General features: G+C 32.7%; 1 protein-coding gene across 1 annotated transcript in view; it reads right to left on the bottom strand.

Moving 5' to 3' along the window:
• LOC148299989 (uncharacterized) overlaps positions 1 to 17108 on the bottom strand; it is a gene marked incomplete at its 5' end in the record, with an annotated part of 48535 nt that extends 31427 nt beyond the window's left edge. The window contains 8 exons of the mRNA XM_088275419.1: positions 1074 to 1258; positions 1417 to 1528; positions 3245 to 3398; positions 4883 to 5052; positions 6333 to 6491; positions 9326 to 9493; positions 12497 to 12642; positions 16955 to 17108. Coding sequence (XP_088131545.1) covers positions 1074 to 1258; positions 1417 to 1528; positions 3245 to 3398; positions 4883 to 5052; positions 6333 to 6491; positions 9326 to 9493; positions 12497 to 12642; positions 16955 to 17108 — 1248 coding nt within the window. The remainder of the gene's footprint in view (positions 1 to 1073; positions 1259 to 1416; positions 1529 to 3244; positions 3399 to 4882; positions 5053 to 6332; positions 6492 to 9325; positions 9494 to 12496; positions 12643 to 16954) is intronic.
• Between the last annotated feature and the right edge of the window lie 1017 nt (positions 17109 to 18125).

Here is an 18125-nt window from a genome sequence, read left to right as displayed (position 1 = left end):
TAACTTAACATTTACCCGCTACAGGGCAGAAAATGTTGTTTTTGCATTTTGAAGAAAACATATTGTTTATTTTTTTTTTTTCATACTAAATATTTTTCAAATGGAGAAAAAACATCCAGGTTTTACCTAAAAAGATATGTTGCACAATAAAAAGTTCATTAAGTGGCTTGATATTTATTTTTAATACATTGTGTTATATTTTTAAACTTTAAAAACGTTCTTCTGAAAAATCAAGTTTTTTGATTTATGACGTTCTTGAAAGGAGTGGGCGAATTATCAAATCCCTTCGCCAGCAGTCCGCAGGCGTAAAAAATATCCACATGAAGTGCGTTAAGATAAAACATCCCTGATTTTTTATTTACGAAGGAAAAAGTCTGAGCATCCCAGGGCTTATGACCTAGCACTTGAATGATTTAAGTAATCACTTTATCATTTGTCCATAAAAACAACAGTAGTTTTCGAAACTAGTCGTGTGTAATGAAATAAAACTCAGTAAGTGATATTATACGAGTGTTTGATTTTGTAACCGTTTCACTGCGGACCGTCGATATATCGACGCTTTATTACTGCGCAAAAACTACGTACCGTAATAATTTGGGCATAATATCGCTCACTCCTTTCAAGAACGTCATAAATCAAAAATCTTTTTTTCAGGACAATATTTTTAAAGTTTAAAAATATAATACAATGTATTAAAAATAAATATAAAAGCCACTTATTGAACTTTTTACTGTGCAGCAGATCTTTTTAGGTAAAACCTGAATGTTTTATTTCCATTTAAAAAATATTATAAATTATAAATATTATATATTTAATATATAGTATATTTAACAAAATAATTAAGCAATACCTTTTCTTCAAAATGCAAAAACAACACTTTCTGCCCTGCAGCAGGTAAATAAGTTAAAAATATCCCGCTTTTGCTGGAATATAGTACATTTTCTGGGCATTCCGAAAACATGCACAACTGAAAATTGTCGATTTTTGATTTATGACGTTCTTGAAAGGAGTGAGCGATATGTGAAAAAAGGCTCAACAGTAAAATGAAAATATTAAAAAATAGCCAGACTTACAATGAATGTCCACGTAAATGGAACTGGGACTCTGAGAGCTTCCGACAGCATTCTCTAGAGTGCAGGTATAATTTCCTATATCGTCCTCAGATGAGTTTTTGATCAACAGACCTTGTTGTTCCAAATTTCCTCCTTCGTAATGCTCAGAATTGGCTTTGAGGTCAATCTCAACATCATTTTGAAGCCTGCAAAATTGGTAAAATAATAAAAAATAAATATAAATTAAATCAGTGGTTCTTACCCTAGGTTCTATCGAACCCCAAGGTAGGTATCTTTTTAAGATACCTACCTCCAACGGTTGGCGGCTGATATGCCGATGGGTAAAAATAAAAATAAGACTTACCAAGTTACTTTCAGCAGTTCAGTAGGATTGGCGTCATACTCGCAAAACAGGAGTACATCGGTCGTTTCATTCACGGTTATCAGCTCCGGACGCACAGTCACCACTGGAGGATCTAGAAAGGAAAGTTTGACACTCTTGTGATCCCAAAATAATGACGCGGAAAAAAATAGGACCAAGAGACACGACCCTATCTTCACTAGCACACAATCAACATCCATTTTAAACCTTTGGTGGGCAAATTTTATTCCTTATAATTATTTCAAATTACTTACGTGAAATTATTAACAAGCCATTTTATAAAATAAATAATAATAAATAATTAAACCCCTCTCCGCACCCCAATGGTGCATAGGGCACTGCTTCATACAAACACAGTGTTATCTTGATCGTTTTACACATGAAGGAAAGGTGATCAGCCCTCCGCTTCAGGTACCAGTCCAGGGTAATATTGAATAAATATGACAGTGAAAAAATCACTTATATTTATTTTACCCCCCTTGGGAATCGAACCCGGGACCTCCAGAACGGTAGCCGAGCGTGCTGACCATTACACTACGGAGGCGGACGAAATATATAATATAAATGTAAATAAAAATATTTAAAAAATACTCTAGGTAAAAAGATAATCGTGGTGGGAAGCATATATCCCACAGAACCATTTCAGACACCTTTAATTTTAGTCGGGATTAAAATCATCATATTTTAAAATATATTAACAATGCGTAAAAAATATAGAAAACACACAATTATAGTAGGTTAAAATTAAATAAACAAAAAGGACAGAATATTTTAATATTTTTCCATGAAAATTTTTGAAACATGGGTCCACGCAAAGCGGCACCTCCCACCCGCTGCAAATATACAAGTATTTGGTACGTTTCTCGATTTCTTTGGTACTGCAGCACCCACACCTTTTATAAGTGCCTCTAAGTGTTGAGAGATGCTGCCCAACCCCTGTTTGCTTGCACGTAAAGCGGCACCTTGCACCCGCTGCAAATATACAAGTATTTGGTACGTTTTTCGATTTCTTTGGTACTGCAGCACCTACACCTTTTATAAGTGCCTCTAAGTGTTGGGAGATGCTGCCCAACCCCTGTTTGCTTGGAAATTTAGCATTAAGTTGGTCCATCACTCGACGCACTTTATGCAATTTACGATAATGTAGTTCCACCTTTACGTTGTTTTTTATTGTCATTCAATAAAGTACTGATTTTTCGTAGAAATAACTTAGGCGTTCTGTTATATGTTTAATGGTTAATAGTTTCATTTAAAAAAGGCACTTAATAATAATAATAATAAATTTGGATAATTTATATAGCGCCATTTTCGTAAAATACTACCTCAAGGGCGCCTAGCCACTTATCACATTTTACTTAAAATGATTGAATTGTTTAATAATAATGATAATTTAGATAATTTTTATAGCGCCACTTTCATAAAATACTACCTCAAGGGCGCTTATAAAACTAACTAACTAACCTTCACGCCTTTTAATGAGTGTCTGTCCAATAAAAAAGCTTCTTAATCTCACCAATAGATGTCTCAAGTGAAAATTCTAGTGATTCAAGTAAAATGTTTCGAAGTTGGATCATATACATAGAACATTCAAGAATTTGAGTAGTGTGGTTTTCAATTATGGGTAGAATGTGTGAATGATACACTTAAATCAGCCTATGACGGTCTTAATCCCCATAAATGCCCATTCTTCTTCATCTTACTACATACTATCACGCCATTCTGCTACATCCCGTCTTACGTGCTCTCCTGTTAGGTAAACTTTACAAGATATTTCAATATTAAAAGATTAGTATTTCATTCAAAGGCTTACAGTGCACATCCAAAATTTGTGAAGCGTTGAGCATAGAATCGGGTTGTTCCGTCGGAGCAGCGAGTTGTCTGGCTTCACAGCCAAAAGAGTGGCCATGTTCCCAACGAGTGGCCCAAAATGACAAACGAGACAGAGTCGTATAGGTTCCGTCGTCCTAAAACATAAAAACATTTAATAATACAGTCGAACCTTAGTATACGTCCTTAACCCTTCACTGCATAGTGTGTCAAATTTGTTACATACCCAAAAGTTAGTGTTAAAACGTTCTTTAAAAATGTAAGCAACTTATAAAATATAAGGAGTCCTGGTTCCAACTCTAATGTATGGAAGTGAAACATGGAGTTGGCAAAAGAAGGATGAAAGTAGACTGAATGCAGTCGAAATGCGATCTCTCAGAAGAATGTGCGACAAAACGATGTATGATAGATGTGCGAATAGTGAAATAAGGAAGGAATGCAAAGCTGAGATAAGCATTATCGATAAAATTAAGAAAGGTGTGTTGAGATGGTTTGGACATGTAGAACGAATGAGTGAGGAAAGAACGATAAAACGGATTTATGGGGCGAATGTTAGTGGGAAAAGAAGCAGAGGAAGACCGAGAAAAACATGGCATGATCAGGTATGCCAAATACTTGAAAGTGGTCAGGTTAGGAGTCGTAACTATCGGCGGGTATGTATGAGGAGATGCATGAACGTGGAAGAGGCGAAGAATGTTTGCAAGGACAGAGTGGTGTGGCGCTCTATTCTCTCTGCCTACCCCTGCGGTGAAGCGGCGTGATGGTTAGTTAGTTTTTTTTTTAGTTGGTCACTTTCTCCTGTATGACTACGATATAACTAAATAAAGATATGTCCACCTCCGCGGTGCAATGGTCACCACGCTTGACTACCGTACTGGAAGTCCCGGGTTTGACTCCCCGGTGGGGGTAAATAAATATCAGTAATTTTTCACTATAATATTTACTCCATATTAACCTGGACGGGTGCCTAAGGCGGAGGGCTGATACTGTCCACAGGACATAATTTAGATTTCTTCCTTGTGTTACATGTGTGTTACGATCGGGATTCATTCCACGTTTTCATTTTCATATGAATGTAGATATATTCTATTTTCACGTATCGCTCACTCCTTTCAAGAACGTCATAAATCAAAAAACTTGATTTTTCAGGAGAACATTTTTAAAGTTTAAAAATACAATACAATGTATTAAATATAAATATCAAGCCACTTATTGAACTTTTTACTGTGCAACAGATCTTTTAAGGTAAAACCTGAAGGTTTTTTCTCCATTTGAAAAATGTTGAGTAAATTTAAAAAAATAATTATACAAGACCTTTTCTTTAAAATGGAAAAACAACACTTTCTGCCCTGTAGCGGGTAAATATTAAGTTAAAAATATGCCGCTTTTGCTGGGATATAGTACATTTTCTGGCATTCCGAAAACATGCACAACTGAAAATTTACCATTTTTGATATTTGACGTTGTTGAAAGGAATGAGCGACATGATTGGTCACGTTTTGTCGCAACTTTAATTAAGATTTCGATAGAACACATTAAACAGCTTTGCATTTTAAGGATTTTCGTGCAATATTGGAAATGTAACATTTTGGTGAGGACCTCCACATATATGTATAGATACCTTCAAGTCCGTGGTTGTTAGGGCCTGATCGGCCGGCAGGGGTTCGGAACCATTGGTCCATGACACGGCGGCTGGAGGGCGAGATCCTGAGGATTTACACTCCAGAGTCACCTTACTTCCTTGGACCACATGGTGCTCCACCCCTGATATGCTGATGTCAACGGGAAGCACTGAAAACATTCAATTCAATTCAATTCAATTTATTTTTATTTATAGACTTGGCGTCAATTTGTAGAACTCCATTTTTATTTGTGTATTAAATCGACGTGCCCTACGTAAAGTGCTCCAACTACATTTTTGTCAATTTTGAGATAGTTGGTGTATGTTATCAACTGACCGTTATCTACAAAAAGTTACAAGCAAAAAATATATAAAATAAATTACGCCTAGTTTTCAGGCGTATAAGACGCTATCTACATCGAATTTTCGAAACGACCTGAACTCCTAAATGCTAACTACTTAATTTTGACAAAGCATAAAGTTTTAAAACGATTAAATACATTATTTTATCGTGTTTTTGAATGAATAATACTAGATTAGAATTTCAGATAAAACCGCTAATTAATAAAAAAAATACATTGAAAAAATCTTCTAAGCTCTCTCCTGTAAAGTAACAGATTTGCAGATAGAGTACTTTACGTAAGGGCCGTCAAAATTTCAAATCAAACACTGAATTTTTGAGTCTAATAAGATGTATTTTATTGTTAAAAAATCAATTTTGTGACAATTGTTTCGTCCAATGACATTTTCGTGTCTTTTTTTAAACAATAAAATACAATAACAAAAAAACAACTATGTAACTTTTACCATAATAATTTTATTTAACCAGCAACTAGGTTTTGTTGTAACCGACATCATCAGACATCAGACTCATCAGAGATGAAATAATGCTGCTCAAATAAAATTATTTTGGAAAAAGTTACATAGTTATTATTTTATTCTATAAATGTCAGTACAAAACTTCAATCTAATATATCGCTCACTCCTTTCAAGAACGTCATAAATCAAAAAACTTGATTTTTCAGGAGAACGTTTTTAAAGTTTAAAAATATTATACAATGTATTAAAAATAAATATCAAGCCACTTATTGAACTTTTTACTGTGCAACAGATCTTTTTAGGTAAAACCTGAATGTTTTTCTCCATTTGAAAAATATTTAGTATATTTAAAAAAAATAATTAAACAATACATTTTCTTCAAAATTAAAAAAACAACACTTTCTTCCCTGTAGCGAATAAATATGAAGTTAAAAATATTCTTCTTTTGCTGGAATATAGTACGTTTTCTGGGCATTCCGAAAACATGCACAACTGAAAATGGACCATATTTGATATATGACGTTCTTGAAAGGAGTGAGCGATATGTCTACATAAATGAAATAAACATGATCAAATAAGGGAAGGAGAAACCAGCCCTTTGAGGGTTGATTTTATCCCCAAACATACTCACATATGAGATCTAGTTGTATGTCTAACATCATAGGTTGCTTCAAGGCTTCGGAGGTGGCTGAACACTTGAGCGGCTTGCCCTGGAACTGTCTTTCCACTTCTAGCAGAAGGCGACTCTTGGTGACAGCATCAACACCCTCTCCAGCCGTTGAAACATCACCTGAAATCATTACAAATTATTTAAATGGTGTAATAACAAATTAGACAAAATATTTATTGACTTGGCGTTTAATTTGTAGAACTCCATTTTAATTTATGTATAATTTTAAATCAAACACAGATTTTTTGAGTCTACTAAGTTGTATTTTATTAACAAAAAACACATAAAAAATTATATTGTGACAATTGTTTCGCCTTGTTAGGGCATTATCAAACGAATGTGAAGATCAAATGGACTACGGTCCTTATGTAGCTATACAATTCTAAGTGACAGTTTTGACACGTGCAGCAATAATTTATGGGAGACAACATTAGCTAATGGGGGATGTAGGTATGTACCCTTATATTTGTTTTCTGGGAAAGGAAGGATTTATTGACATGGCCATATTTTAGAGATTTTAATACAATTGTTGGTAATATTATTTTTAAGAAATTTTATATGTAGATGTAATTATTAGTTTATCAATAACGCTTGCATGATGCGTAATCCACTTGCAAACTAAGTTCTTTTTCTTCCTGGCTATATCCCAGCTTATTGTCTTTGTAGACTGCTGGGGTCAGCTCTCCTCGTTCTCAGGTTGTAGGTCCTTCTGTCCTGGACAACATCACCTAGCTTACTGCAGCACCCATAGATTTTTTGGCCTTCTTTAGATAACTTGTAAACAACGTTATATTAAAAAAAGTTTTTTTAGAAAATGGCTCCAATCGGTAGAAAATTTAAAATATTAAAACTAACTAACTAACTAACCATCACGCCGCTTCCCCGCAGGGGTAGGCAAAGAGAATCAAACGCCACACCACTCTGTCTTTGCAAACATTCTTTGCCTCTTCTACATTCATGCATCTCCTCATACATACCCGACGATTATTACGACTCCTGACCCGGCCACTTTCAAGTATTTGACATACCTGATTGTGCCAAGTTTTCCTCGGTCGTCCTCTGCTTCTCTTTCCAACTACATTCGCCTCATAAATTTGTTTAACCGTTCTTTCTTCACTCATACGCTCCACATGTCCAAACCATCTCAACACACCTTTCTTAATTTTATCGATAATGCTTATCTCAGCCTTACATTCTTTCCTTATTTCATCATTCGAACATCTATCAAACATCGTTTTGCCACACATTCGTCTGAGCGATCGCATTTCGACTGCATTCATTCTGCTTTCGTCCTTCTTTTGCCAACTCCATGCTTCGCTTCCATACATAAAGGGTTGGAACCAGAACTCCATTGTGTACTGCCAGTTTAGCTTCCGCTGATTGATTTAAAATATTAACGTCCATATTTAACATAATCTGCCAAAACTCGTTGAGTTAGGAATAAAATACAATAGAAAAATCAACACTCTTGCAAAACTCGCTATGCTGATCGACAGTTCAACCGGTGGAAGATTTAATAATCGACTAAAATATTAAAAGATCTAGCCAAAGATTGAATAGTTTACTAGAAATCCCCTTTTGCAAATCCAGACTCGCGCAAAGACACTTATTTTTTATTTTTCTTGCTCCAAAACTGTTTAATTTATTCCATAAATACTATATGATAGACACTAATTTTTTTAATGCGTATCCATTTTAAGATTTGGCTGAAATTATTTATAAAAAATAAAAACAAAATAGATCAATGTACCTTTTCCTTTTAATTTATAACTCATATCGTAGTCGTACAAGAGAAAGTGACCAACTACCAAAACGTAAAATGTTCAGGAGGGCCATGTAAGTCACTTTTGCTTGGCAAGAAAATAAACATCAATGCAGTTAGTCATTTTTACTAAGTCAATATATTATACTTCAAAGTTTAAAATCCTTTGGGATTTTTTCAGGGCAATATTAAGCTAGTAAGATATCAAATAGTCAATGATAACGTTTTTGTAAAACAATGTACTTGGTCACTTTCTCCTGTATGACTACGATATAGTATATATATATTTTTTTTAAAACTTTTTTCATATTCATTTTTTGTTTAATTTTGTTTTCAGATCACATATTTGTAGTTTATTTAAGCACTTTTAAACTGTTTTTTGTTAATGTTTTTAATATCTATTGTATCCTTTCCAGTACCATTTATTATTATTTAAAAAAAAAAATTATGTGGAAATTTTACAGAAAAGTTACATATAAATCGCTCAATCCTTTCAAGAACGTCATAAATCAAAAATCGTCAATTTTCAGTTGTGCATGTTTTCGGAATGCCCAGAAAATGTACTATATCTTAGCAAAAGAGGCATATTTTTATTACAGGGCAGAAAGTGTTATTTTTGCATATTGAAGAAAATGTGTTTAATTATTTTTTTTAAATATACTGAATATTTTTCAAATGGAGAAAAAACCTTCAGATTTTACCTAAAAAGATCTGTTGCGCCGTTAAAAGTTCAATAAGTGGCTTGATATTTATTTTTAATACATTGTATTATATTTTTAAACTTTAAAAACGTTCTCCTGAAAAATCAAGTTTTTTGATTTATGATGTTCTTGAAAGGAGTGAGCGATATGTGTACATTAATGAGTAACAAAAAACAGTTTTTACTATTCCAGTTACAAAACATCACATCTGTAATTCAATATAAATACCTGGAAGAGGGACGGCAGGGAGGAAAAGGGGAAAAAGGAAGATCAAAGCTCAAGTCCAGGACAAATTATGTGAAAATAGTCCCGCACCACGGTATGAATATCGATTTACTATGTAAGCGATCTAACTTAAAACAAAATGTATACCCACACATAGGCCATGCCTTTGTGAGATCTTATTAATAAAATATAATATTTTTGTACTTATAATTATATTATATTTTCGTGTGTAATGCAAAACAATGCATGCTTGTCAATGTTTTCACCTGCTATCTCTTCGTCTCCTACAGTCCACACCAGCTGAGGAGTTGGTCTTCCGCCCTTTACCAGGCACTCCACGGCTACTTGACTCCCTTCCAGGAGACCTCCCAGGGCGGATCCTCTTGTCACCTCGTTCCCAGCTTGATCGAAGACATTCAGCGCTGTAGGCTTCACTGTTAAAAAAAAAACATACATATTAATTTTTAGCACCTACAACTCGGCTGTCCAAATTTAAAACACAGTAAAGGACATTTTTTTTGTAGTACGTTTTTTTGCATTTATGGACTAAGTAGACTCTACTTAGTCCGAAAATGCAAAAAAAACGTACTACAAAGAAAATGTCTCTTACTGTGTTTTAAATTTGGACAGCCGAACTGCCCTTGATACAATTATGTAAATAATAACATAGATGAAGGATGATGTGGATCAGGTTTACTCCTGAAATTCATCAGTTTATAAAAACAAATTGATTTTGGCACTGTAAAGTCAAAAATAAAACTTATATCAAGGTTTTTGTTGACATCTTAATATGGATGAAGAACATTTTTTTTTGATATCTCGACAAAGTTGATGAAGAATAAGGAAGTCTGGGTTATTGCAAGGCTTATGACCTATCATAGGCTGGTTAAGTGATCACATATATATATATATATATATATATATATATATATATATATATATATATATATATATATATATATATATATATATATATATATATATATATATATATATATATATATATATATATATATATATATATATATATATATATATATATATATATATATATATATATATATATATATATATATATATATATATATATATATATATATATATATATATATATATATATATATATATATATATATATATATATATATATATATATATATATATATATATATATATATATATATATATATATATATATATGTATATTCATCCGCCTCCATAGAGGTCCCGGGTTCGATTCCTAGGGGGGGAGGTCAAATAAATATGAGTGATTTTTTCACTCTAATATTTATTCAATATTACCCTGGATGGGTACCTGAAGCGGAGGGCTGATCACCTTTCCTTTATGTGTTAACGATCAAGATAACACTGCGTTTGTATGATGCAGTGCCCTATGCACCATTAGGTGTGGATAAGGGTTTGAGATGACAGATCATAAGCTCTTTTTATGTATTTATTAGTTGCCTTAAAAAATGTTCCTTGGCTATTATGATCAGGATTTTCTAGCATATTTAGTTTATATGTATTAAAAATGATAGTGGGTGTGCATAGTTCACAATAAATTAATAAAGTAAGTTTAATAAGCCCAGACTTCCACGCTCTTCTTCATCTATGTTGAGATGCCAAAATGTTTTATAAAATGTGCCACAAAGTATATGCAAAAAACATCAAAGAAAATAAAATATGGATAAAATGCCAAAAATTACGAAAATTTAATGTACGATGATAGATCAAATATCAACGATGTAACAAAATCACCTTTTTCCATTTTCTTTACATCAAAAATAATCATTAACAAGTTTCCTACCATTCAAAGTGTATTATATTAATGTCATTTTTGACGTTTTCGAACAAAAAATACAGATGGCGCCCTAAGTTTTTCCATCACTGAGAAAAATCTGGAATATCCAGGAAAGATAGCACTTAGCGGAAATTCGATAAATCTGTATGCCCGTCAATCACATTTCAATCCTAAGTGGTCCCTTACTGCACTTAGTTTCAATTGACAGTAAAAATAATAAAAATGGATTTTATCATTTTAAGCTTTGTCTTATCTTGTTATGATCATTTTTGTCGTGGATAGGTCATTTGGCTGACGTATTAAAGCTCTCGGGTTCGATTCCCTTATTGTCAGAATAAATATGAAGAATTTATTATCATTTATTGTTAAAATCAAAACTGTCAAATTTGACGCCTGATATACAAACAGGATAGCACTGATGTTATGCTGATTGCCTACTAACAGGCGTACTGAAAAAAGTCATAGTTTTTTTTTTATTTTTAGCATTTTATTTATTTATTTCTATCCGACACTAGATTGTTCACCCCACATATCCCCCCGTTTACATTATCCCTCCGTTGAGCTCCTTTCGGTCCCTTAAAAAACGTAAAATAGGGGTTTCGTTGTAATATATTACAAGGCAAAGTGGAAGGTAAACGCATCGTAGGAAGAAGGCTTATATACTACCATGGCAACTTGAGACGGTTGTTTCACTGTAGCACTGAGTCCCTGTTTAGAGCGGTTGCAGTCAAAGTAAAAATTAGGTACGCTTTTTCAATTCAAATTGGACGTTTCATAAAATTATACGTTATACATAAAAAAAAATATTCAAAAGTAAAAGAACTGATGATTCAAAGTTGTATTGAAAATCTTATCTGAAAACTTGAGTACACATCGCGTGCACAGACTATGACAGCGCGCCGCGTAGGCTTCCCAACTTGATGAATAACACACTTGGTAGTCTTAAGAATAAAAGATGTGGGCAGGTATTCACACTGACGGTAAATATAGAACTAATATATTTAAAAAAATATATTTCATGAATGTATTTTTAAAAATCCTATTTTTTTATAAAATACAATATCACGTCCAATTTGATTAGTAAATCGTACAATTTGATTTTTTAAACGTCCAATTTAGTATGTTGAATGTCCAGTTAGATTTGTAAGCATCTAATTTGTTCTGTAAAACGTCCAATTTGTTCTGTAAAACGTACAATTTGATTTGTGAAACATCCAATTATTTTGTAAGGCGTTAGATTTGATTTGTAAGCTTCCAATTTGTTCTTTAAAACATCCAATTCGTTTTGTAAAACGTATAATTTGTTTTGTAAAACGTACAATTTGTTTTGTAAAGCGTACAATTACATTTTTGGAACGTCCAATTCATTTTGTAAGGCGTCGGATTTGATTTGTAAGCATCTAATTTGTTTTTCAAAACGCCCGATTTGTTTTGTAAAACGTACAATTTGATTTGTGAAGCATCCAATTTATTTTGTAAGGCTTCCAATTTGGTTTGAAAAGGGTCCATCTAATTTTTAAAACGTAAAATTTGATTTTTGGAAAGTCCAATTCTATTTAGCTTGTAAAACGTCTAATTTGGAGTAAAAAAAATATAGACCTCAATATAAATAAATAAAATTAGCAAAATGACTTACTCAATGTCTTCAGTTGTATTGTGGTAACAGGATCGCAGGAGTCTGAAGGTTGCATATAGGTCAGTTCGCATCTGTAGCTGTTCTCGTCTTCAAGCTGCGTCGGAAATATCCTCAGCTCGCCTGGAACTGTCAGGGACACCTGCATCCTAAACAGGGACAAAGTACCATTACAATTTACGTTCACCATTCTGCCCATTATTTAACATTTTAGGAACTTGTATATCGTAGTCATACAGGAGAAAGTGACCAAGTGCATTTTTTTACAAAACCGTGATCATTAACTATTTGATATCTTACTAGCTTAATATTGCTTTGAAAAAAATCCTAAAGGTTTTTAAACTTGGAAGTATAAGTATTCATTTGTTATAAAATGACTAACTGTGCCCGTGACACTAACCACGTGACCACAACCCGACACTTAATATTTCATTAGGCTTACAATGTAAATTATATGGCGTTTAATATATTAAACTATTTTTTATTAAATTACCGGTAAAAGTCGTTCCATTTGGTAAGGATAAACGGAAATTAGGTTCAAATAACAAATATTTTATATTTATGTATTAATTATAAATCAAACACAGATGTTTTGAGTCTACTGAGTTGTATTTTACTAACAAAAACACATAAAAATTATATTGTGACAATTGTTTCGCCTTGTCAAACAACTGCATTATCATTTGCATTATCAAACAACTCACAATATAATTTGTGCGAAACAATTGTCACAATATAATTTTTATGTGTTTTTGTTAATAAAATACAACTTGGTAGACTCAAAAAATCTGTGTTTGATTTATAATTAATACATAAATTAAAATGGAGTTCTACAAATTAAACGCCAAATCAATAAATAATATTTTATATTTCATTAAATTACAATGTTACATGTAACACTGCTTTAAAATACAAAACAAAACAAAGAAACAACTTTAAAACAACAACAAAAAACCGCCAAACATGCAATTTAGTGTTTAAAACATTAATAATTTATTATTAGATTAAAACCAATATTTTTAGCTTTTCCACTTTTTTATTTGACCAGCGACCGGGTTTCGTCGTTACCGACATCATCAGACTGGTGAGAGGCTTTACAAATTTGTATGTTATATATAAAAGAAGGCAGGAGTTGATAACCATGATTTGATATAATTTTATGAGAAATTAATTTAATTTTAGTGAATTTAAGTATTGTATGATATTTTAAATATTTTTTTTATAAAGGTTTTTTGTATTGAAAGCACGATTTTATATAAAGTTAAAATAGATTTGTATTTTTTGTAAATGAATTTAAATTATGTAACGAGGTATCAGGAAATGCTGGTTGACGGCTCCTTCCACTAAGCTGTGGTTGTCCGGGGGGAGTCCGAAGTTCTCTGAAATGTAAATTTCCCGGCAGTCATTTCTTATCGACAAGACATTAAGGCATCTATTGTTTCTTTTCTAATGGGTAAAGTAAGGGAGAATGAATGTGTGTTACTTGATCATTTAATATGTCTTTATTATGACAATTTTTTAATCTATTTATTTCCAAAATTTCGAGCCTATCTAATTTTTTTTTTTTTTTTTTTTTTTTTTTTTTTTTTTTTTTTTTTTTTTTTTTTTTTTTTTTTTTACAAAATTAGATAGGCTCGAAATTTTGGAAATAAATAGATTAAAAAATTGTCATAATAAAGACATATTAAATGATCAAGTAACACACATTCATTCTCCCTTACTTTACCCATTAGAAAAGAAACAATAGATGCCTTAATGTCTTGTCGATAAGAAATGACTGCCGGGAAATTTACATTTCAGAGAACTTCGGACTCCCCCCGGACAACCACAGCTTAGTGGAAGGAGCCGTCAACCAGCATTTCCTGATACCTCGTTACATAATTTAAATTCATTTACAAAAAATACAAATCTATTTTAACTTTATATAAAATCGTGCTTTCAATACAAAAAACCTTTATAAAAAAAATATTTAAAATATCATACAATACTTAAATTCACTAAAATTAAATTAATTTCTCATAAAATTATATCAAATCATGGTTATCAACTCCTGCCTTCTTTTATATATAACATACAAATTTGTAAAGCCTCTCACCAGTCTGATGATGTCGGTAACGACGAAACCCGGTCGCTGGTCAAATAAAAAAGTGGAAAAGCTAAAAATATTGGTTTTAATCTAATAATAAATTAAAAATGCAATTCCATCACGAAGTGTCAGTGGATAATATAAATCTATTAAAACATTAATCATTCATAAAACACAATTAGTTTGAAAGTTAATTCAACATGGACGGCATGACTTCTGAAAAACAGCTCGTGTGATCAAAATAACGTTATTTTTCTCGACGTTAAATAATAACCGTTATTAATAACGCCTAAGAAAGTGTGAATCGATAACGTAACGTATTAATCAAGGTATAAAGTCAAAAGATGGCGACCAAAGATAAACCACAGAGTGTAGGTAAAGTTTTCTTCACAACATTTTGAGTGTGTCCAAATCTTCTTTTTCTTTCTTCATCTTCTTGCTCAATGCTGAGCGTCGTGGTCTTCTGGAATGTCAGGCACTTGGTGCACAAGTCCTCTCCATTCTTCCCGGTCCTGGGCCAACTTGATGGCAGCGTTTAGCGAGGATCCGGTTAATTCCTTTATTTGGTCTGTCCATCTTGTTGGAGACCGTCCTCTTGCCCGCTTGCCTTCAACTGTACCTGTTACTACCAGTTTTTCAAGACTCTTCTCGTTCTTTCTGGCGATATGCCCAAAGTAGGACAGAATCCTTTTCCTGCAAGTCGTGGAGAGTCTTTCTGTCACTGACAGTTCGCGGAGAATGGAGACGTTTGTGCGTCTTGCAGTCCAAGGAATGCGCAGCATCCTCCTCCAGCACCACATTTCAAACACATCCAGCATATGCCTTTCCTTGTGTCCAAATACTTGTTAACAAAATCTGGATTATCTCCAATTACATGAGTTATTTTCATATTATTTTTTGACATCTCATCAAAGATGAAGAAGAATATGGAAGTCTGGGCCTTTACGGGGCTGATGACCGTCATAGGCTGGTTTCATAAGTGATCACTTTACACACGTGTAACAGTTCACCAATTCTACCCATTATTGGCAACCACACTACTCAAATGCTTGAAAGTTCAATATATGTTAACCAATTTGGATACCTTGTTCTTGAATCGCTAGAACTTCACTAGAGACATCTATTGGTGAGATGTAAAGAAGCTTTTTATTAAGCAGAAACTCTTTTATTAGTATGTGAGGTCCGAATCCTGGAGTTCTAGTTATTCAAGAACAAGGTTTCTAAATTGGTTCATATATAATATATAGAACTTCCAAAAATTTGAGTAGTGTGGTTGTCAATAATGGGTAGAATTGGTAAATGTTACACGTGTATAAAGTGACCACTTAAACCAGACTATGACGGTCGTCAGCCCCGTAAATGCCCAGACTTCCATATTCTTCTTCATCTTTGATGAGATGTCAAAAAATAAAGTTTTCTTTCTTTTAACCACTATCCGCACCTAATGGTACATAGGGCACTGCATCGTAGCGACGCAGTGTTATCTTGATAGTTAATTGTATGAAGCCAAGGTGAATATCCGATAGCCTGCAACTTAGTTTTCTGTACACCTAGGTATATTTTAATGTAAATGATTTTTTTACAACACCGTTTTTGTATTGAAAAATAAGTTTTTCTCTCGAAATAAATATATGGTTTTGATAAGAAAATAGCTATCGAAAGGTAGGGAGTTTAAAAAAATAAATAAATATACTTTTTCAATATATATTCTATTATTGCAAGTAAAATTTTAATAGAAGTATTAAAACATTAATAGTTCTATTAAAATTTTACGTATTTTTAAAATAATAGGAGTTAAATAATATTTTTAATGTGGTGTTTACCGAGAAAAATGTGGAAAATATTTACGAGTTAAATTTTAGTAACCTATTGACCGAGTAATATTCGAAAAGTGGTATTTACGAAGCAATATTTGAAAAGTGGTATTTACCAAGTAATATTAAAAAAGTGGTATTTTTAAACCATTGTTCGCACCCAACGGAGCATAGGACACCACTTGTAGCGACGAATTGATTGCACGAAGGCAAGGTAATCAGCCCTGCGCTTCTTGTACCAGTCCAGGGTGACGTTAAATAAATATGAGAGTGAAAATTACCCGTATTTATTTTGAACCCCCCTGGGATCGAACGTCCAGCACGTCTGGTAGTATTTATAGTGATATTTACCGAATAAAATTTAAAAAGTAATAATTACCGATTAAAATTTCAAAAGTGGTAATTATCGAATAAATTGTGAAAAGTGGTAATTACCGAATAAAATTGTAAAAGTGGTAAATACCAAATAAATTAGTAAAAGTGGTAATTACCGAATAAAATTAGAAAAGCGGTAATTACCGAATAAAATATTTTATTATTCTATTTATAAATTGAGATTACCTGTCCCCTTCGGCCTTGGCCAGTTTGGCATCCTCCGCCAGCAGAGCGACCCTCTTGCCGTCTCGATACCACCTCACAGAGTGCAGGGGACCGCACGACGAGCTGGTAGAGCATATGAGAATCGCCTCCTCACCGACCACCACCGACAAGGAGCCTAGAACAAAATACAAAAAAAACTGTTAAAATATTGATAGATAAGTAAGCAAAAATTGGGAGAATGAGAAAATAAGGTATTATTTATTATAACTGCAGACAGTTGGTAGAATTCCATATTGAATTGTTGGGTATACCATATCGCTCACTCCTTTCAAGAACGTCATAAATCAAAAATCGTCAATTTTCAGTTGTGCATGTTTTCGGAATGCCCAGAAAATGTACTATAACCCAGCAAAAGAGGCATATTTTTAACTTAATATTTACAGGGCAGAAAGTGTTGTTTTTACATTTTGAAAAAAATGTATTGTTTAATTTTTTTTAACGTACTAAATATTTTTCAAATGGAGAAAAAACCTTCAGGTTTTACCTAAGAAGATCTGTTGCACAGTAAAAAGTTCAATAAGCGGCTTGATATTTATTTTTAATACATTGTATTATATTTTTAAACTTTAAAAACGTTCTCCTGAAAAATCAAGTTTTTTGATTTATGACGTTCTTGAAAGGAGTGAGCGATATCCAAAATTAAACACGGTTATTGGATTGAATTCTACTTTTATTTACATATACAGTGGAGTCTCGATTATCCGACCTAAATGGGCGCGGCAAGGTCGGATAACACGGAAAATTATAAAAACAACATTGAAAATGTGTTAATTATATTTGCACATCGAAAATTTTCAAATATGTATGAAACATGTGGCAAATAAATGTTTAAATTTTATATTATAATTAGAATGTAGGCTTTCCCATTTGTTTTTTTCACTTAACCAGACTGAACCACAGCAACGCGCGACGAGTACAGCCATTATAAAGATATTTTATTATAATATAAAGATATTTTAGTGGTGTTTTTTTATGTAAGTACTTAGTATTTTAAGTACTTACTATTTGGTATTTAGTAACCAAAATTTAAATTAAAAATTGATAGATTTTACCACAAAGTGACTGCCGAATCAATTAATGAAAAAATATTTTATACCAAGGATTTGCACACCCAAAATTCCTGTAGTGCACA

The sequence above is a fragment of the Brachycentrus maculatus genome, unplaced genomic scaffold (genome assembly GCF_059751285.1).
Source record: "Brachycentrus maculatus isolate JH-2025_06_01 unplaced genomic scaffold, ASM5975128v1 h1tg000863l, whole genome shotgun sequence".
NCBI lineage: Eukaryota > Metazoa > Arthropoda > Insecta > Trichoptera > Brachycentridae > Brachycentrus > Brachycentrus maculatus.
Note: the sequence above shows the minus strand (reverse complement) of the source record. Positions and strands in the feature narration are given on the sequence as shown.